Here is a 22,623-nt window from a genome sequence, read left to right as displayed (position 1 = left end):
TTAGATTTTAATAAACAGCGAGATTTATTGACGTGAAATCCACAATTAATTTATACATTTCTTGAGACAAAAGATTTAAAAAATAGTCCTCTCCACTTAACCAAATAAGGCTCTAAAGGAATATAAAATGGAACTTTTTCACAACAGTCTAGGTTCATGCTATTTTTTCATTGCCACAGACTTGAGTTTCATGGGAAATTCCTCTTAAGCTCCATAGACATGGAAACAATTGCTCTTTCTCCAGGCAACCCAGCTCAGTGTCATCTCTCTCTGGTTCCTGATCTTGAGCCATCTCAGGGACACTTTTTTAATAGATGCATCGTGATATTCTTCACAGCCAGCATGGTCTCTGTACAGGTAGGTCTGATGAGCATCTCTGGGAGTAAAAATCCAAAATGTCCTGTGTCACGTAGTTCGAAAGCAAATGTATAGGGTATTCCATTTTTGTAGGCCCAATCCATTGAGTTGCCAGAGCTCACATCTAAAAGTTAAAATTAAAAAAAATATTAAACTAGAATTAGACATAGTATCAGATATGCATGTATTTATACACATATATGGTATTTGCTTATTAAATTGTACTCATCTTTCAAATTAAATATTGTTTCAGATTTTAACTGGAATATTCAATTCAACAAGAATGATTTAACAATAGATTTTTGGCATCTGGTTCATGGAATTATAAATCATACCTGCTGTCATCTTTAAGAAGCTAGACTAATTATTAATGCTTTTCAGTATTATGACCTTGGGGCTTCTGAGCTTTAATTCTAATTTCAATTGTCTCTACACTCACTTAATTCTTTCTTAATCAAAACCACACGCTGTATGTTTCTTCTCTTCATGCGGCGTTTTTTTCCTCTTCCAAAGACTCCCAGAGAATCACTAATTTTTCTACTTCCCTTATTTATTTATTTATTTATTTATTTATTTATATCTTTATTTTCATTTTGGGGATGATAGTGCTCAGGACTTACTCCTGGTCTGAACTCAGGCATCACTCCTAGTGATGCTCGGGGAACCAGATGTGGTACCAAGGATTGAACCTGGGTCAGCTGCATGCCACATAAGTGCCATGCCTGTTTTATCAGTTTTCTGGTCCTACTTCCCCTTTAATCCACTCCTAATCAATTTGTTCCTTGTCTTTACTTTAGTTAGTAGTTTCCAGGCTATTTCCAGACTTTCTACAGTACTCTACCTGTCTAAGGTTAATTACATCACTGAATTTCTCATCAGAATCTCAAAATGCCATATCCAGTTCTTTTTCTGCCTTTGTTTTGCTAATTCTTAGTTCCAGTCCCAGTTTCTCTGCCTTTGGTTCTGGTGAGGCAGCTGAAGAAAGTCTGCTACAAGTTTCTACTAATTACAGACTTTTCCCTGCGATGAAAAGTGTTAATCGGCTCCTTTTTGTAGACCTCACATAGTTTTCCCATTCTTTTCTAGTTCTACCCCTTACTTTACTCTATTCTCATACTCTATTCCCAGATGACTAATCACCTTCCCTATTGATTTCAAATCTTTCAAAAAAATTTTTGGGGGGGTGCACACGTGGCAGTGTTAGGGCTCAGGGCTCACTCTTGGCTGTGCCAGGGACAAATATGTAGTGTTGGGGATAAAACCTGGTCTAACTGCCTGCAGGGCAAGTGTTTTACCTGAAGTACTCTCTCTAGCCTATAGTATTTTTTATCCAGAGGAAGAAATGATTGCTCACCTTGTACCTGTGTCCTCTTTGATACCTTTTGTTGTCTTTGGTAGTGAGTGTGTTTCTTCCCCAGAACCTTGCTTCACTAACTAAACTTCATTCTCTTCAATTTGCATTAACTCAAATATTCAAGCACTGCTTTTCTTCTCCTGACCCTATTCAGTAATATCCTCTTATATTGCTTTTTGAACTAAAGAGAAAATTTATGTATGTTGCTTTTACATTTTCGGTCTGGCTAGTGTCTCTATTGGCCTACTAAAACTTCAGGCCTGTGATCATTGGTGACCTTAAGAACAATCTCTCTTTGTTTTCAATCTCAGACTACTTTCATCTGGAAAGTGTTTTAATTAGCTGACAATCCGTTCTCACAGCTATCTCCTCTGGCTCATGTGACCTTGTATGCTACAGACTTTTAGTAGTTTTGAAAATTTGGACATTACATACTGCAGTGGGCTTGGACCATTTCCTATCCCACTAACTCCTATAACTTTAACTTCTCTATATCAGCCCCTCTCTCACTTTTAAAATTTTCTTGCTTTTTTTTTGGGGGGTGTCACACTTGGTGGTGCTCAGGACCTACTCCCAGCTTGGTGTTTGGGGAACTAGGTGGTACTGGACATTGAATCCAGCTCTTTGAGCTATTTCCCAGAACTCTCAGTTTCCCCTTTTGAATAAGAGATAAGAATATTAGTTGTACAAGCTCATAAAGACAAATGAAATATGCCCTTATGACATATTATATATTATTTTTGTATCTTTGCAACCCAAAGTACCTAATAACTATTTTTTAACATAATATGTTCTCAATTATTATTTAAAAAATGAGTGTGTAGTCCATTGGATAACATTTGTATACTTTTTTGGGGAAATTTATGATTCAGTTTGACATGACATTAATATTTAAACATATCGGAGCATATTTATCTCTCCAAATAATCCCACATTTAATGTTATTTTGGCCAGGGACAGTTAGAGATAGAATTATGTAGCACTGTAGCACTGTCCTCCCGTTGTTCATTGATTTGCTTGAGTGGGCACCAGTAATGTCTCCATCGTGAGACTTGTTACTATTTGGGACATATCAAATATGTCATGGGTAGCTTGCCATGCTTTGTTGTGCAGGCATGGCGTGATACTCTTGGTAGCTTGCCAGGCTCTCCGAAAGGGGTGAAGGAATTGAACCCAGGTCAGCCTGGGTTGACTGCATGCAAGGCAAATGCCCTACCCACTGTGCTATGTAAGGATTACAATTACATGATGCTTTTTCTCACACTGTCCTTGCTAAGTTTTTTTGTCGCTCTAGATTAAAGTACACTGGAACTACAAATAGTCTTCATAGTAGCCACAGTCTGAGAGTGTATGTGTTAATAGTTGTATTGTGCTGGTGAGACAACTCCATTTCTATGGTAACAGCTGTTTCTCAGTAAATAAAACGTTTTCCTTAAAAGCAAACTGAAAGATAAATTGTCCAATCTTTAAAATTTATGTTTTAAAATTATTCATTTGTATTTAATTGGTAACAGGCAGTGCAGCTTCAATCATAGTATACCTCCCCTCTATTGAAAATAGAGTTGAAAAGGTCATTCGAAACTAATGATCATAAACTGTCAAAAAATTCCTTCTCATTATTAGGATAAGCTAATTTGAAAAGAAATGTTAATTGACAAACTTTTTTTCTGAGAGCTAGAGAAAGTGAGTGGTTGTTTTCATAATAATGGGTGGATTAAAAAAATCAATGGCAAGTCTGCCACTTCACTGAAAACCATAACTGGATGTCACATCACTATTAATATACATTAATCAGTGGGTGCATACATACCCTTACGTGCATATTTAGACATATCTATGATTTTCATTAAATTTCCATAGAAATCCCTGAACAATAATGAGAAATGATCAAAATGATCTAGGCCAATTTCTCATTTAATGGTCATGAAAATCAAAACCAAAGATTACTAAATATCTTTGCTAGATATGTACACTTGATCCGAGGCAGAATTAGGACTCGAATCTCTGTCACATGATTTTTTTGTTTAAGGAATTTCCATATATCCAATTGCACTTTATTACATATAAATTAAATATTTTATTTTGAAAGGGAAAATTCAACTGAAAGTATTATTTAAGAAATAAAAATTTCAGGTTTGGAGAGATAGTATAGAGGATAAACTGCTTGCCTTACACGTGATTGACCTAGGTTCAATTCCTAAGTGTGTGACTCACCCCCCCATCCCAAACAAAAACAAAACAAAGCAAACATAAGAAATAAAAATTTCATAACAAAGTAATGGGGAGAAGGAATAAAAGGGAAGCTCTTTTAGGGTTGAAACATGACTGTGTTATATTTTCAAGACCCATTTCCACCTTTACAGTAGTTATGTTTTGCTTGGAGAAGCTCATGGTGGTACTTTAAACTATCTTTAGATCCCACTTCAACTTTGTTGCTATTACAATATGCTTAAAATATTCTCTGCCTACAATTAATTTAAATTGGTAGAGTGATTTTAACCAAGCAGTGTAAGAGTATTAACTTATAAACTTCCTTCATTGTCTTTGACCAATTTGCTAGTCAATCTTACTTATGGAAGACATGCTCTGTTTTTTCCAAAGGTAAGTCATTATGTAAGATATTAGTTCAAGAGATAGTTATCATACAACATACCAGGACACTTACACAGTGTGCTGGAGGCAGGTCCATGTCGGTACCTCACCCCGTAGACTGACTGAAGTGCGTTCACAGCTTTATGAGCTGCAGATTCCTGTGAGAAAAAATTCAAAATTATATCATTTCTATCATCATATCAAACCTTTAAAAAATATTGGTATGTTCAAATACTATCAGCTATCAGGAATGGACTTTACCAAATATATTACTAATTATATTGTCTTATATTATATACTGCATTTCCATTATATTTTAGAACACTATATTTTAGAACATTATATTTTAGAAATCTCATTTGATTTCTCCTCACAGAAAACCAGTGATAACTGCTACTTGCATTTTACATATGAGAAATATTAAGAAGTGGTTGAATTGGGTTAACTACCTATATGATGCAGATTTAGCATTCTGTTCACTTTATTTTAGTTAGAAACAGCTCTGTGTATAAATTATAAAATGTTTACAGGGCAGTAACGTGCAAGTACTATTTATAGCCTCATGCTGAATATTTGGCAATGTGCCTATGTATGTCAGATTCCCAATATTTTTAGCATTAATGTTGAAGATGTTGACTGGATTTCAAAGAACATCAAAAGGACACGTTGCCGCCCACCTACGAGATGGTCAGACTTCTTTGTCAAAGCCCTGAACAAACGATTTGAGGCTCTTAGTGTTCCTAGAGTGAGCAGATACCATTGGGCTACACTAGCACACGACAGGGATGGGTGGAAACGTTACTGGTGCTCGCTCAAGCAAATCGAAGATTAACGGGATGACAAGTGATATAAGTGAATATTGAAGAAGCACAAACCTGTAAGAATATCAAGATATTATTATTGACCTTTAAAATATACTTCAGTGGATATGTGCAAGTTAAGAAATCCTTTACTTCAATAAGCAAGTGTACTCATTCTGTGTTTTATATCCATACTAGAATTGGGAATAAAAATTTTAGAACGTTTCACAACTTCTAAGGCCACATATATCCCTGATAGAGCCCAGACAGGTCCTGATAAGCTGTAGAAATTTTTATTGGAATTCTTACCAATGCCAAAAATCAGAGAAAAAAAAACTCAAGACAAAATGCTTTATGGTAAATATTCTAACATAAACTGGAATGATACTGCCTACCATCAAAAGCAATTCCAAAGCAGTTGTTGAAACAAGGAGTGAGAGAAGTGTATTGTATGACAGAGGGGAGGAAAAGCAGCATTTGAAACCAGTATACAATTCTCCCATTTCAATTTGCCTGTGAATAATTTAATATATCATTTGAAGCACTCTGGGCCTGATGGTGCTCTGTGTTGGACCTAACTTCAGCTCACTGTCCTCTTTCTTCTCAGAAATGTGTGAAATAAGGAATGCATAAAATAGAATGTACTGCAAGTGCACCCTAGTAGACCAGGTTCCAGAACCTGGCAGACAATTTATTATTGATCCCACTGATGAAGACATTCTTCTCTCAGAAGCCAGCAGAAAAGGAAAGTAAGCATCATAATGAAGTACTTTTATGGAGACTGTCCTAAGATTTAAACATTTTCTCCAACAGTTTCAGCAATATTCCATGGCAAGGGCAGATATTTCTACATTTAGATGATTAACTGAATTTCTTCACCTGTTGGTATGCTTTATTCCTCATTCAGATAAACTAAAAAAATAGTCTCTTAAAAAGTTAAGCACTGTCTATTTATACACAGTATGAATACAGCTTTTAAACCTTGCTTGAACTTTCTGAACTGCCTTTGGGTGCTTGTGAATGCTGAAAAGGGAGTTTAGACATGGTCCTTTAGTCGGACACACCAGATTCTATCTGAAAGAATTTTAATGATTATTCCTCTCTTCATTGTTTCTTCCTCTCAATTGTCCCCCCAAACCTAGACCTAACTTACTAGATCTCAGATAAATAAGTAGTATTTTAAAATTTATATACGTCTATGTTTAATCAATTCAACGATAAAAAGAAAACTCTGCAGAAAGAGATTCCAACATTATTAATGGGGTTTTTTAATGTTTGTTATTTTGTTTGTTTTGACCATTTCCTCTCCTCCTCTTGATGATGCTATAATGACCAGAGATTGCATACACTATTGGTTATGGTGCTCTCTGGGGTTGTGGTGATCACACACATGCTCACTGGAGTCACACTCCTTAGTGGTGGTGTATACATACATTCTGGCTGCATTGGTTGATGGCGGTCAAACACTTAATATTTTCAGTGCTCACATATGTACTCACCAGGTTACAATACTCCTGCATGTGGCACTCACCCATATTTTTAGTTGTAAAGACTAACGATCAACCTTTTAATCATTTCTTGCACATACTTATGGTGCAGCAAAAAATACTTGTGATTATAAGGATCACAGGTAGCAGAGAAGCTAAGAATGACCAGAGAAATAATGAAAATGATGCTCGATGCTTGTGGGTAGTACCATGAATCAAAATTACAGCCTCATGCTTGCATGGCAGACACTAGCTATTGGTCACTCCCAGAATATCCTAATAGAATATTTTTGAACAGTTTTAATATAACTTAATGGTTTATGCTTAGAATTCAAAGTTTATGAGGATTGTAGTCCTGACTTTTACAGCTTATTTGTAACACACTACAAGAGTTTAATGAACATTGTACTACTGACACTTGGACTAACCAATTTCTGCTGATGGGGTTGTCTTATACATTATGATATTTTTGGCAGCAGCCTTAGTCTACACTCACTGAGTTATCATTCATGCCCCCTATTCCTATGCCTCCAGATATTGTCAAATATTCATTGAGAGTCAAATTCCTCCTTGTCTGTGGACCACTGATTTATTCTTATACTACAACCTCCTATCCAAGGAAAAAAATGGGTTTAATTTCTGGTGGGAAGATATATTAAAATATGATGAACATTACCTGCAATGGCTTTAATATACTATGTATTCCCTATAAGTTGTGAGATGATGCATTTTTACTATGCTCAATTTAGGAATGTTGTACATTTACCTGTAAAAACATTGTGATACAAGGTGGTAATGGTGCTAGGACTTAAAACTAAAAAGCTTCTTGATCAACAGAGTACTGAAGAATAGCCCTGTAAAATGTAACTACTCCCTTTATACTATTTCTCAACAGATAAAATTTACTAAGAATTCTTATAGGGGCTAACCAAAATCAAGCTGTCTTTTAATCTGTCTCTTATAGACACAATACTGGACTCCCCCTACGACTCTCTTCTGACCTCCTCTGGTTCTCTGGGTTTTTTTTTTTTTTTTAGATCTTTCTGGACATCCAGATCAAGAATTCCTGCAAACCCAATGAACTGTTAGAGTATTAGTAGTTCAAGCAGCAGGGAGAAAAGGGATATGAATTTGTTTAGCCTAGTTTAGAACCTTAAAGTCCTTTAGATATGATAGACTCTTAATAAGGCTTGCTTTAGAAGAACTATACCCTATTGTGAATATCTTGCTTGGAGTTAAGGAGAGAAGGAATGCTTTTCCACATTTCAAATAATCTCACTCCTAAAAGGTGGTTTATTCTTAGCACCTACTTGTCAGATATATGCCCAGAGACTTAGTAGCATTAATCAAATAGTGCTTATGAATTAAAACTTGGTTTTAATTAAAGAGGATCTGACCATAATTTATGAAAAAATTATTTACTCAATAAAGTTAATTACATCTCTGTATATATGACCTAAGCTATAATACTAATCAAATCCATTCTGACATTTTCTGCATAACCTGTGGTAAGAATGTAAATAGGTTTGAAGTGATTGCATTTGAGAAGAAACACAGCACCATTGTTGAATACTATAATGCTACAGATTGCTACAGATAGATTTTTTACTGAGTTATGGCCATCATAGTAGAATGTTTGTATTTTTAGTCTAATTACTTAATTTGTTTAGGTTGAAATTTCCCCATTTTACAAATGGGGATGATTATAGTTACTTACCACAATCTATTATAAAAAAGACCAGTTTATATATAATTTACAAACACTTCTTAGAATTAATAGAATATGTGCTTCCTCTTAGCAGAGAATGATCTTAGCATTAGAAAAGAATTAGAAAGCCTGATTACATATATAGGCTTGAATACATACCACACAACTGAAATTGGGGATTGTTGCATACTTGTAAGAATAGGGATACAGCAATATCTGGGCATATGCATGGAAGGAGAGGTAAGCCTTAATGTGCTTCCTGTGTTTTCGAAGAAATTTAGCAACAGCTTTCACTTCTGGTTCAGATTCTGGGAAAGGCCCACAGTATGTATCATCACAGGGGTGCATAGAAGCTCCAACATCTGTAAATTTGAAAATAAAATAGGGAGGGGCATGAACAGACATGAAGCAAGGAATACAAATCACCATTGTTAAAAAGACTCTAACAAATGGTATTATAAGCCATTTTTTTTTCTTTTTGTCGTTGTTGTTCTGTTTGAGGATCTATCCCAGGCAATGCCCAGAGCTAACTCCTGGCTCTATTCTCAGGAATCACTCTTTATAGGGCTTAGGAGACCACATGTGGTGCCAAGGATTAAACCCAGCTTAGCTGCATGCAAGGCAAGCACTTTACCTGTGTACTAACTATCTGGCTCCAAATTTTCTTCTAAAAAATTGTTTTTAATTTATGTTGCTCACAGCTACCTTAAAGTAATTTATGTTGACAACCAGGACTAGTTCTTAGCACAGTTTACAACCTCACATGTTCATATATTTATTCATTCATACAACCCAAGTTCGATTCCTTTGCCCCTCTTGGAGAGCCTGGCAAGCTACCTAGAGTATCTCGCCCACACTGCAAAGCCTGGCAAGCTACCCATGTTGTATTTGATATGCCAAACACAGTAACAAGTGTCACAATGGAGACGTTACTGGGCCCTCTCGAGCAAATCAATTAACAACAATAAAACAGTGACAGTGACAGCAATACGTATTTTATAAGGTTTTTTATATGCATATGTAGAAGTCATTTTGGTCATAAGCTGTTCATAATCATAGTTTCTGGACCTTGTTCTTTCCCTTCAGTGATACATTGTGAAATTTCTTTCATATTGGTATAATTAATTCTTTAAATTATAGTCTATTGTGACAATAAGAGGGTTGGAGCGATAGCACAGCGGGTAGGGCATTTGCCTTGCATGCAGCGGACCCGGCCAACCCAGGTTCGATTCCTCCACCCCTCTTGGAGAGCCCGGCAAGCTACTCAAGAGTATCTCACCTGCACGGCAAAGCCAGGCAAGCTCCCCGTGACGTATTCAATATGCCAGATAACAGTAACAAGAGTCACAATGGAGATGTTACTGGGCCCGCTCGAGCAAATCGATGAACAACAGGAGAACAGTGACAGTGACTATAAGAAAATTTAGTCACACATTTGCCTAGGGAATTCTATTTATTTTTTGTTTACTGTTATGAATTGTACTACAATATAAAAAGTGAGAATGTTATTACCAGATTGACAAAAGCAACAATGCAGTTCCACGGATGTGACTCAGTGGTAGAGCACATACCTTGTATATATGAGAGTTGAGTTTGAACTCTGGAACTAAAAAAAAAAAATTCTACAATTTCTACAAATTCTACAAATTCTAGATATTTAGGATACATAACCTGACGTGTCAGCATTTACATTTCTTTCCTCTCTCTTTGGCTTATAATAGTAGAGTCAAAGATAAACTAATCGGGAGATGCATGTCGAAAGTAGACTATGGACTGAACATGTTTGCCACTCAATGCCTCTTTTGCAGACCACAACACCCAAAAGGAGAGAGAGAACACAGGGGATTGCCCTGCCACAGGGGCAGGGGGGGATGGGGGGATGGGGGTGGGGGGGATATTATCCATGGTGGTGGAAAATGGGCACTGGTGGAGGGATGGGTATCTGATCATTGTATAATCGAAACCCAAGCACAAAAAATTGTAAATCTACAACTGTAAAAAAAAAAAAAGAAAGAAAGAAACAAAAAAAAAATTAAAAAAAATTGTGACTATGGACTGAACATGATTGCCACACAATGCCTTTTTGCAGACCACAACACCCAAAAGGAGAGAGAGAACAAAAGGGAATGCCCTGCCACAGAGGCAGGGTGGGATGGGGGGATGGGTTTGGGAGGGATACTGGAAACCATGATGGTGGAAAATGGGCATTAGTGGAAGGATGGGCATTTGATTATTGTATAATCAAAACCCAAGAACAAAAATTTGTAAATGTGTAACTTTTGCTCATGGTGTTTCACTAATAAAAATGTAAAAAAAAATAAATAAAATAAAAAAAGATAAACTAATCATGAAAATTTGCAAATCATGGTGCCATAATAAAAATTAAATCCCATAATTTGCAAATCATGGTGCCTTAACAAAAATTAAATACACATATGCATTCACTCTAGGAGTTAAATACACATATTTAAAGACTTTAAAGTTTGAAAAGGATTTTATTTTTTATTCTTGTAGACTTTTTGGCCTCATTATGTAGTAATAATATTGCTATTATTTATGCATCCATGAGGAGTATATGAGTAGTATTTCTCTTTAATCTCTACCAGAAATATCCTACATTTTGAGTTTGATGGCAAATATTTTATTTGTCTTTCTATTGCAAGTATGTTTTAGTCTTCATTCATATGTTTATTTTGAATGGACTTTTCTCTGAATTATTTAGTTGTGGCCTTAGCTCTTAGCTCTCTTGAGCTTTTCCTTATCTATTTACAAAATTAGCACTATGTTTAGGTATTTGCCATCTATAGTGAATTTTATCTTTCAGCTTATGGTTTCCCTGTGGGAACTTGGATAATTCTGGCATTTTATTGCTTATGTAATCATTATGCCTTTTCATTTTAAATGGATTTTGGGTTTTCTATTTTTGTTAGGATATTTTCACTATTCTTAAAGACAATAGGTAATCCTAAAAAGTCTTAGGATTTTGCAATTTGATTTTCTATGTATTTTTTTTTATTGAATCACTGTGAGATACAGTTACATAGCTTTCATGTTTGAGTTTCAGTCATACAATGATTAAACACCCATCCCTCCATCTATATAAATTTTTAATTCTAACTTTATTTTCAAACAAATTTTCAAATTTTAATATATGGGTATCCAGTTTTGTTCACATCATGTATGAAATATCTTATTATTTTCTTACTGATTCAAAATATCACTTTGGTTATATGCGTTTCCCACTATCTAAATGTAGACTGTTATTTTGTTATTATTATTTTGGTATTTAGACCATACTTGGCTATACTTGGGGTTTCAGAGCTACCTCTGGCTCAGTACTCAGGAATCACTCCTGGTGTTGCTCAGGGTGCTGGGGGTAGAACCCAGAAGGGCTGTATGAAAGGCAAACACACTACCCATCATATTATCTCTTTGGTCTCTAGAATGTTCTTTTTTGGTTTGATTGGTAGGTTATTTTTGAGTCTGGTAATGCTAAAATACTCCCATATAAATTAATGGTGATAAATGTTATCAGACCCTCTCAAATAACCTACTCAGTCATACCAAGTAAAAGTGTTATACATTTGGAGAGAGGAGGGAAAGTACTGATTAAAGACAATTGCATTGATGGATCTCTTCCTGGACTTTTCTACCTGTTCTGCAGATCTCTTTGTCTATTTGCATATTGTTACCATATTGCCTATAGATGTATTAAAGTAATCCTGATTATAAGACAAGACAAATTTCCCTCACAAGATTTTCTTTGTTTGATTTTTTTTGGGGGGGGGTCGTCACACCAGGGAATGCTTAGGTGTTATTCCTGGCTCGGCACTCAGGAATTACTTCTGGTGGTGCTTGAGAGACCATATGGGATGACAGGGATAGAACTCAGGTCGTCTGGGTGCAAAGCATACACTTTACTCACTGTGCTATCGCTCTGGCCCCACAACTTTTCTCTGTCACAGTTTTAATCACTTTCAAGGGTCTATTTATTTTTCTACTTAAGAGTTATGATAATTTTATCAATCCTTCCAAACAGAAACCAAACTGAAATATTTGCTTTTTTAGACATTTCTCTCCCACAAAAGAAAAGAACAAATTTAATGATCTTTCTTTTAAGATTAAATAATAAAAGGAGGGATGAATATTTGGCATTAAAAACATGGTCTGTTACCACAACACTCAAAAGGAGAGAGAGTACACAGGGGATTGCCCTGCCACAGAGGTAGGGGGGGATGGGGGGATGGGGGTGGGGGGGATATTATCCATGGTGGTGGAAAATGGGCACTGGTGGAGGGATGGGTATCTGATCATTGTATAATCGAAACCCAAGCACAAAAAATTGTAAATCTACAACTGTACCTCATGGTGTTTCACTAATAAAAAAATAAAAATAAATAAACATGGTCTGCCATATTTTTTCTTCTATAAAATGGAAAAAAATTATGGCTGTAGGTGAAGTATGTCCCCCAACTACATACCTACAATTAGAGTCTTCTTCACTTATCTGCTTTGTGTGAGACTGTGAATTAGCAACCTGGGTGGGAAGAGCAGCAAAGTAAAGAACATAGAATATTTCTAGAGAAGACTATGTCTGGCTCTTAATTTTCAGCACAAGTTGACTATTGTTTTTTAGTTATACAAATTTCTTATCTGTTAGAGGACAGAAACCATGCCTTATTATACTGTATTTAGCAAATACAGACACCTTCTATTGTGTGTGTGTGTGTGTGTGTGTGTGTGTGTGTGTGTGTATTTGATTCACACCTGGCAATGCTCAGAGGACCATAGGCTGTGCCAAGTACTCAATCATGGGCTGACTGCATGCAAGGCAAGAGCTTTAACCCATGTACTATCTTTCTGGACCTACATTGCTCTTTCACATGTTGTTGAATGAATATGTGATGATGACTTTGTTCAGGGAAGATGCTTACACTTTGGAATATGGCACTGACATTTAGGTCTTTGTTTAGACAACTAAACTTCTGTTAATCTCTATCAAATGTTGAAGATATAAAAAAAGGTATAACAGCAACAACAAAGCATCTTTAAATTAGCCTGATGGTTTGCAGTTTGGTTACTTAATTAGTTCTTGGATAAAATCAAATCTGCATTTAGATGATAAATATTTTTTATTTACAAAAAATAAGTATTTTAATAAAAAATAAGAACTTTAATAAATAAGAACAGTTTTAGAAGGAAAGAGAAACTCTGACAAATCCTTTGGCGCATTGTACTCTTGTATTTTTTCGGCCAAATGCTGTTTTTTACTTCTCAGTTTTCTTTATGTGTCTCTTTTCCTCTATCAGTCCCTTAAAATAAAGAGTATCAATAAATCTGCCATTCGTCCATTTTCTTTAGTGATCATTTTCTTTAATAAATATGGCTTCTTCAATTAGCACTTAAATATTGAATCACCTATTCAACAAGATGGTGATGTTACTTTTCTTTTCTTTTTTTTCTTTTTTATTTTTATTAGTGAGACACCATGAGGTACAGTTGTAGACTTACAAATTTTTGTGCTTGGGTTTCAATTATACAATGATCAAATACCCATCCCTTCACCAGTGCCCATTTCCCACCACCACGGATGGTTATGTTACTTTTAGAAGCCATTTTTAAAGCTAATTTGAAGAACACAGGGAGTTGACCATAGAGTCTGGGGAAGAGTATTTGAGTTCAAAAGAACAAACTGGGCGAAGGCTTCCAGAAGCCCTGGAGTTTGTCTAGTTAGTGTGGCTGGAGACAAATGTTGAAGGGAAAATAGGAATTGATGAAATAATGCAATCGATAGGGTCCCAGATCGTGTGCTATTTTATAAATCATTTTATGCACTTTGGATTAGTAAAATGTGAGCACGTTTTGAGCGGAAGAGTGACATAATCTAACTTACATCTTATCTTATTTTATCCTTTTTTCTTTTTGATTGTTAGGCCCCACCCAGCAGTGCTCAGGGCTTACACCTAGTTCTCTGCTCAGGATCACACTCCTGGCGGGCTCAGGGTACCTTATGGGGTATTGGAGATTGAACCCTGATTGGCTGCATGCAAGGCAAGTGCAGGGCTTGCTATACTATTTCTCAGGCTCCTGATTTATATTTTAAAAGGTTCATTCTGACTGAAGGTAGAGAGACTGTGTACATCTTGGGGAGGGAAAAATGCAAGAGCAGAAATTATGAGAATATTTGTAAATCTTCTGCAATAATAGGAATAACAATGATGGTGGCTAGAGGAAGTGGTAGTAAGAGTGCTGGTCAAAAGTGATTGTAACTTGGAGCCATTATAAATAATCAATAGGGTTTCCTAAATGGATTAGCTGCAGGATATGAGAGAGATGTTAAATATTATTACATGATTTTAGGCTTGAACTTGAAGCATGAAGTTACCATCAACTGAATTGATAATGAATTGAAGAACTGGTCTGATTGAATGAAGATCACCTATTTTGGAAATTTTAATATGAGATGTTCATTAGCTATCCAGAGAATAGTTGTTATAGTTTGGGGGAACAATCTGTGCTAAAGATATATGGTTGGGAGTATATATGGGCATATGGTAGAGGATGAAATCTCTGAAGGAATGAATGTAGAGAGAGAAAAGATCCAAGTCTAAACTCTGGCATCACAGATAGCACAAACAAAAGATGAGGAGTGATAGAAATGGGATTATTCCTAGAGCAATATTCTTGAGTAGGCAGGTGCAAGTCAGCAACTCCAGAATTTCTATCTCAAGCCTCAAACTTATGTATAGATGAGTCTTTTGGACATCTCCATCTGTTTGTTTGAGAAGCTCTGGGAGCTCAATATGTCTCTAAAAGAAACGGACTTTTTCTTTCCTACCACCAAATGAATGTTTTGCTGTGTTTCTCAAACAATTTCCTTCATCAAGCTAGTTATTGTAGTCAGAAGTTTAGGTGGAACAATCCTAGAATGTTTTTTCTTTCTCATCCTTTATCCAACTGAAGATCAAATTCTTGATTTTTGGCTAAATTTTCCTATGCTGACTTTTACCAACAAAGTTTGGGCTTTCACCATTATTCCTCTCTATTGATAATAGTTTCCTTCCTTCAGTAGGCCCAACCTTGAATGCAATCTTCTAAAATTGTTATTGTAATCTTCTAAAAACATAAATTACATCTTATTTTAAAGCTGCCTAAATCCTGAGGTGGTTGCCTAATAAAGGAAAATTCTGAAATCTTTACTATGCCTAAACATTATTTCTATGATCAAAATATTTGGATCTGTGGTAGGAATTATAGTTTATCTTGTATATGTTTTTTCCATGTTAAAGCTGAGATTTTTATATTATTTATCAACAAGCACAGCTGGTAGGGCGTTCGCCTTACAAGCGGCCAACATGGCCGACCCGAGTTCGATTCCTCCGCCCCTCTCGGAGAGCCCGGCAAGCTACCGAGAGTATTGGATATGCCAGACACAGTAACAACAAAGTCTCCAATGGAGACGTTACTGGGCCCGCTCGAGCAAATCGACGATCAACGGGAGGGCCTTTACCTTTACCTTTACCTTATCAACAGATAAGACTGGTTGGCATTTTTACTTACTTGAGAGCCTCACATACTTCCATGGTTCCATCATAGTTGCAAAGCTATCCAGTTTTCATCTGGAATTCACAAGGTCATGTTCCTCCTTTTGACTAGATGCTTATAGCACAAGGTCCTTGATAGTCTATTTTCTTTCTACCTGCTTGAAATTTTAACTTTTATCAATTTTCTACTTTTACCACACTTACCTACTGGTCATTTTGCAAGTTCCTATACTATTTATTTATTTATTGCTTTTTAGGTCACACCCAGCGATGCACAGGGGTTACTCCTGGCTTTGCACTCAGGAATTAGTCCTCACGGTGCTCAGGACCATATGGGATGCTGGGAATCGAACCTGGATCAGCTGTGTGCAAGGCAAACACCTCATCTTCTGTACTATCGCTCCAGCCACTCTATACTCTTATTCTTAGGACTTTGCACATATTATTCTCTACCTGAAACATATTTTTTCTTATTTTTCAATGTTCACTTAATTTGCCACTTTATCTCAGCATCTTCTCCAACTCTGGGTCTGTGATATCACTTCCCTTCATTTGTCATGAGATGTGGTATTCTATGCTAAAACTGCAACCATGCCCATTTCCCTACTTTACTTGGTTTAACTGTTAATTAATATAGGTACATAATAAATGGAAAAGCATTTGATTTCATGATTGTCGTGTAAGCTAAACTGTTGAATGTTATAAAGGGTCATGTCTTGATTTAATGCTGCTTGCATGAGTGCACACTAGACAATGTCATATATGTATATATACATGTTTGTGTGTATGTATCTATATACATGCACATATTTTGGGTTTGGCCAACTATGTTCAGGGTTTACTCCTGGAAGTGTTTGGTACACCACCTGTGTGGTGTTGCGAATGTAACCAGTCCCATCTTTCTGCAAGGCAAGCTCTGTATCCTTGTACATTTCCTCCCTGATCCATAGACTGGCATATTCAGTAATGTTTTATGATATATTTTATGGATTGACTTTCTGCCAATGTTATTTATCACAAACTACATATTGATTCAGAAATAGAAGCAAATTAAAAATATTTCTGCTAGTGTTTCTCTGAGTTTTTGCCTAATTCATATCCTTTAAACTTTGTCTTAAAATACAAAATCTGAATCTTAAATAGTAGGGACTCTAAGATGAAAAATAAATTTATTCAGGTGGATAGTAAATCACTAAATGAATCTAATTTTATTTATGGATGTTCAGGGGGACTTTTCAGTCTTTACTGGAATGCAAAGAAACAGCGTGGAAACAATACTGAACAATCTCTGGCACTACTGGGTGGTTACTAATTACGCTGGATACATAATTTAGAACCTTGTCCACGTATTGTCTCAGATATATAGATTCTGATCAGAAATTTCTATTCTGAAGATGAAGATTGCAGAAAGCTAAAGTAGTACTTTAAGAAAACAGGTAAAGGCCAAGAAAAATTACTTAGTGCCCAGGAAACAATGATAAAACAGAAGGTAGGGAAAGGAGCAAAAGCATAAACATCACTTTTCAGGCTTTAGGAGCATAGAAATCTAACGTTTTTTGCACAGGTTACAGAAGCCAATCTATTGTTTCAGATTTTGAGGCAAAGGCCTCTTTCCTTTATACATACATGTGTATGTGCTGACTATGGTTTGCTCCCTCCCATCACATGATCCCCTGTGCATTGCTGGATGTGGTCCTGGAGACCTCCTGCTCGTATGCTCCCTATGATCACTCTCTAGAGGGCCAGAGCAGCATTGGATCCCTTTGGCTGAAAATCACTGGAATGAGCTCTGGGTCTCCTGAGCACTGCTTGGAAGTTTCCTTCACACTATCAAACAGGGAAAGACCAAAAAACCATTATCTTTCTCATCTTTACATGCAGAACAGCCACTGAATATATAATACACCTCTGCAGTCCAGAGTGAAGAAAGTTTAGTCATATCAAATAAAACAGCATGCTTCTCTGTTCCGAACACTTTAGAAATTCATCCTCTGAACGATATATCACCTCTTTAGATTGAATATTGAGATGCAAAACAGTACAAAGACCTCGTAAATCAGAAAGGAGAGCAGACATCCAAGTCTAAGAAAATGAGAGAACAAGACAATGCAGGGTTTAATGCAATTATGAAGTGTGTCACACAGACTAAGTGCATAGGACCCTAAAGGAGGGGGAGAGAACAGTCAGGACCAGGAGCTCAGGGGAGAGTGTAATGACTAAGTGAGTTGGTGGGACTCGAAATAGATGAAACTGAAAACAATATGAATTTTAGGTCAGAGAGGTAGTGCGAATTGTTGGAGAGCATACTTTTCATACATGAACCCTGGGGTTGATCCCTGGCACTGCATAGTCCCTTGAGCACTTCTGGGAGTGACCCTTGAATTCTTAGCTGGGAACACCACTGTATGTAAACCAAAAACCAAAAAAATATGAATCAAAACAATATGTGGATGCATATTATTTTATTTTTGGGTTTGGGGCCACTGTAGCAGTGCTGAGGACTTACTCCTGGATCTGTGTTCAGGGATCATTCCTGGCAGGGCTTGGGGGACCATATGGGATGTCAACAGTCAAACGTAGGTCAGTTATGTGCAACGCGAATACTGTATATATGATTTTACTTAAAAATAATAACAAGTTTGTTACTTCAACAAGCCCTCATTTTCCTGGATGGCAAAAAGAGGCAGATGGCAGTCTTTAAAGAAAAAAATAGGAAAGGAGTATTAGAAACAGCAATGGGGCAAAAATCATTATAGACTGGGCTCTAGTTAGTACTTTATCACTTATCCTCTGTGAATTTGGATCCAAATCATGATTGCAATCGCTGTGGGCATTGTCACTGTAGGTCAGTAAGTTGGGAAGAGATCTCTAGGGTGTGAAGCTTACCTCATAATGGGTGTGTGTGTAGGTGTTGGAGAGATAGTCCAGTAGATAGGACATTTGTCTTGCACATGGCCAATCCAGTTTTGATCCCTGGTACCCCATATGTTCTTCTGAGCCCTGTCAGGAGAGATCCCTGAGTGCATAGCCAGGAGTAATCCCTGAGAACCTCTAGGTGTAGCCCCAAAACAAAAGAAAATGGGGTGAGGGACTTGTGCTGATTACCAGATACCCTATTCCTGTGATCCAAAACTTAGAATATTTTAATGGGATGCCAAGAGTTATGGAGTCATTTTGATCACTTCCAGCAACCTTGCAGCCAGAATGCTGGTGAATGACATTTCACTCTCCATAGTAACAGACTGCGAGGATACTCCCCTGAGGAGAGGTCCATCCACCTCTAGCCAAGTGGGGAGCAGAGAGACAATTATCAAGAGTACTTTCTTCTGACAAATACAACTCCTATTGGCCCACTTTTGACTGCTAGTTAGAAAGCCACACTCCTACAGACAGAGTATGCTACAATCTCCCCCCCCCCCCCACCCGCCCACAAAGCATAGCCAGTTGTCAAGGGAACCCTGTTAACTGCTGCACTCTCTTGCTTGCCTATGGTCAAAGTTTTGCACTCTGTCATCTCTGAAGTGTCCACTCTGTCATCAGTGGAAAGTAGCCCTCCGCCTTCTCTTAAACACAGGCTAACATGGGCTCTCCTGTCACTCCTCAGGTCCATAAGAGCACAGTGGCCATAGCACATTAGTGACATTTACCCTCTGGTCCCTGCCAGGTCTACTTATGTGTGAATGTGTCCATATGATTTCAGGCCCCTTGTTGATGCTGAGGGGCCTTTAATATTGGCACACATGGGCTCCTGGGCTCATCTCCGCCCAGGCAAACTGAACCCAGTGTCACAGTGGGGGCCTGCCACTATTGATCCCCATCCCACAGGCCACCATTGAGTACAAGTACATAATGGGAAACTGGTGGAAATCACACTGATGATTCCAAACAGCCTGGAAAGAACTCTTAACATAACAAAGCCATGAAGCTTCATTCATCTAGCCTCTTCCACTATCTGAAGAAAAACATCAGTCGATTCTTACTGAAATAAGATCAGTGGAGAAGGCCAACAAAGTGAAAGCATGAGAGAATGTTTGAGAAAAGCCCAAACAGAAATAGAGCTGAAGAATACAATAGCTAAACTTAAAAATGGCAACAAAGGACACTCAACAGTAGAATAAAAGTAACAGAAAATATAATTGTGAGTTAGAAGATAAAGTAGTGAAAACTATGCAAAAAGACCAGTAAAAAGAATGAATTAAAATAGTGCAATTAACAGACAGGTTTTATTAGAATAGCCACAGAAGGAATAACATTTACATCACAGGGGTTCCAGAAGGAGAAGGAAAATAGAAGGGGAATAATTATTTTTTGTGTGTGGTGACAGGGATCAAAGGCATGCACTTTATTGTTGAGCCACATGTCCAGTCCCAATAATTACTATTTGAAGAAATAATAGTCAAGAATTTTCCCAAGCTGAGAAGGAAATAATGTACCTAAAGATCTCAAAGAATTCCAAACAAAATGAACCCATGAAGACACACATCAAGATATGTAATTAAAATGGCATAAACCAAAGATCAAGAGAGAATCCTAAAGAAGCAAGAGAAAAGCAGAGTCACACATACATCTGTCAGCAGATTTCTCAACAGAAATTCTATAGACCAGAAGGAAATGGCATGGTCGAAAGTGCTAAATGCAAAAGACTTCCAAGCAAGAATGCGCTATTAAGCTAGGTTCTCACTCAGATTTGAAGGAGGAATAAAAATCTTTTCAGGCAAATAAAAGTTAAAGGAATTCATCATCACTAAATTGGTCTCTCAAGAAATACTTTGTTGTTGTTGTTGGCCAGTGGTGCTCCAGATTCTGCACTTAGGAATCACTCCTGGCAGCACTTGGGGGATCATATGGGGTACTGGGGATGGACGCCAGGTCAGCAGTGTACAGTCCTACCTGCTACACTATTACTCTGACCCATCCAAGAAATACTTAAGGAACTTCTATAAAAAGAAAAGAAACCCCTCTTGGAAGTGGTAAGGTATCTGAAAAATACAAAATGTGGTAGAGGAGGATACTAATAAGACACTGCTTACTTATTTCAAGTTTATAAATCTGTTATTTCCAGTTTGTTACTCTTAGGAATTAATTTTTAAATTTTTATTAATTTATGAATTAATTTATTTTTCATTTGGGGGTTCACACCTGGCGATGCTCAGGGCTCGCTCCTGGCTCTGTACTCTTGGTGGTGCTCAAGGGACCATATGTGTTGTTGGGGGTCGGACCAGGGTCAGTAGTGTGCAAGGCAAATTTCCTACCTGCTCTCTCTGGTCCTAACTTTAGGAAGTTTAAATTTTACATATTTTTATTCTGAAATGTGCATATGATTCTTTAAAAATGGATTTTTTTCTTGATTGAAATAAATAGTTCTTCAAATTATTGAGTTTATTTTGGGTAAGTTTTGGTAAATTGTATTTTTAAAGAAATAGGTCAATTCAATAAAAGTCTTTGAATTTATATTGTTGCTCATGATCCATTTAACACTTGAGGGAGGTCTATGATAAGATTTTCAATTTCATTTCTGATACTGATAACTTTTCTCATTTATCTTGTTCACTCTAACAGTCTTGTTGAGTTTTATTGACTTTTAACTGTATGAGAGATCTTGTGGTTGTATTGATTTTTCTTTATTGTTTTTCTGTTTTCAGTTTTGTTGATTTTTTTACTTCATTTCCTATTTTCATTTTTTCCTTTTTCCTTTTTGGGTCACTGGGGTTACTCCTGGCTCTGCACTCAGGAATTACCCCTGGCAGTGCTCAGGGGACCATATGGGATACTGGCAATCGAACCTGGGTTGTTCACATGCAAGGCAAACGCCCTACCCGCTGCGCTATTGCTCCAGCCCCCATTTTCATTTTTTATACTTAAATGGGGATCCATGTGCTCTTCATTTTCAAACTTCTTTAAAAAAATGTCTTTTACTTTTCTTTATATTTTACTCATGTTTTTCTCATCCATTCACATTGTTATGGCTGTAATGATTTGAAGTTGCATACACTGGATTGCAGAAATAACACACTTTTTTTTTTGTAATACTAGGGGTCATAAGTGGTGGTGACAGCCGTATTACATTTGGCATGTGGGGTGGGACTGGGGATGGAATTCACAGTTTCATGCTGACAAGACAGGTGCTCTCCCACTGAATTCTGTTTCATCTAACCTCTTAAGGTGGAAATGTAGATAATTGAGTAGTAAATATTCTTTTTTCTTAAAAATATAAGTATTCAATACTGAATTTCTAAGAAGTTTGTTTAAAATTATTTTAATTCTTCTGGAGAATATTTCCCTCTGTTTATCCATAGAAATACAATGTTTTTTTTTCTAAGTATTTGGAAAATTTTGTGCTATTTTTCTGTTATTGGCTAGTTGTTTCATTCTATTATGGTCTGAGAATATACTTTGTATGAATTGACTTCTTCTAGAGGGCAAGGGACCAGACCTTTTTCAATACTTTAAGTTTACATTCAGTTACCTATTGCACTTCTTTCCCTGAATTTTCACAAGCACTTCAAGTCCACTGCTAGGAACTAGCCTCCTGCTTTCCTTACCTTTTTACTAGATGCAGCATCTTGGTAGATGTTACCCAACCAGAAATAAGTCACCTGACCTTTCATTTACCCTGCAAGTTTCCTTGTACTTCTCCATCTCCTGCGGCCTAAGTGAATGCTGCTGTTTCTCCCTTTATTATGTGTTCTTTTCTCTTCATCTTTGCCAGTCTCCTTATTATGGTCTTGTTTAACAACCTGTTGTGGTTGGCAGTCCTACTCAAATGATACTCTGAGATAAG

At 36.8% G+C, this 22,623-nt stretch overlaps 1 protein-coding gene across 1 annotated transcript in view; it reads right to left on the bottom strand.

Moving 5' to 3' along the window:
* Window positions 1-293: 293 nt before the first annotated feature.
* CPA6 (carboxypeptidase A6) overlaps window positions 294-22,623 on the bottom strand; it is a 287,513-nt gene continuing 265,183 nt past the window's right edge. The window contains exons 9-11 of the mRNA XM_056111478.1: window positions 8,458-8,660; window positions 4,377-4,461; window positions 294-481 (exon numbers count right to left, since the gene is read on the bottom strand). Of these exons, the coding sequence (XP_055967453.1) occupies window positions 294-481; window positions 4,377-4,461; window positions 8,458-8,660 (476 nt within the window). The remainder of the gene's footprint in view (window positions 482-4,376; window positions 4,462-8,457; window positions 8,661-22,623) is intronic.

The sequence above is a fragment of the Sorex fumeus genome, unplaced genomic scaffold (assembly GCF_029834395.1).
Source record: "Sorex fumeus unplaced genomic scaffold, SorFum_2.1 ptg000002l, whole genome shotgun sequence".
Classification (NCBI taxonomy): domain Eukaryota; kingdom Metazoa; phylum Chordata; class Mammalia; order Eulipotyphla; family Soricidae; genus Sorex; species Sorex fumeus.
Note: the sequence above shows the minus strand (reverse complement) of the source record. Positions and strands in the feature narration are given on the sequence as shown.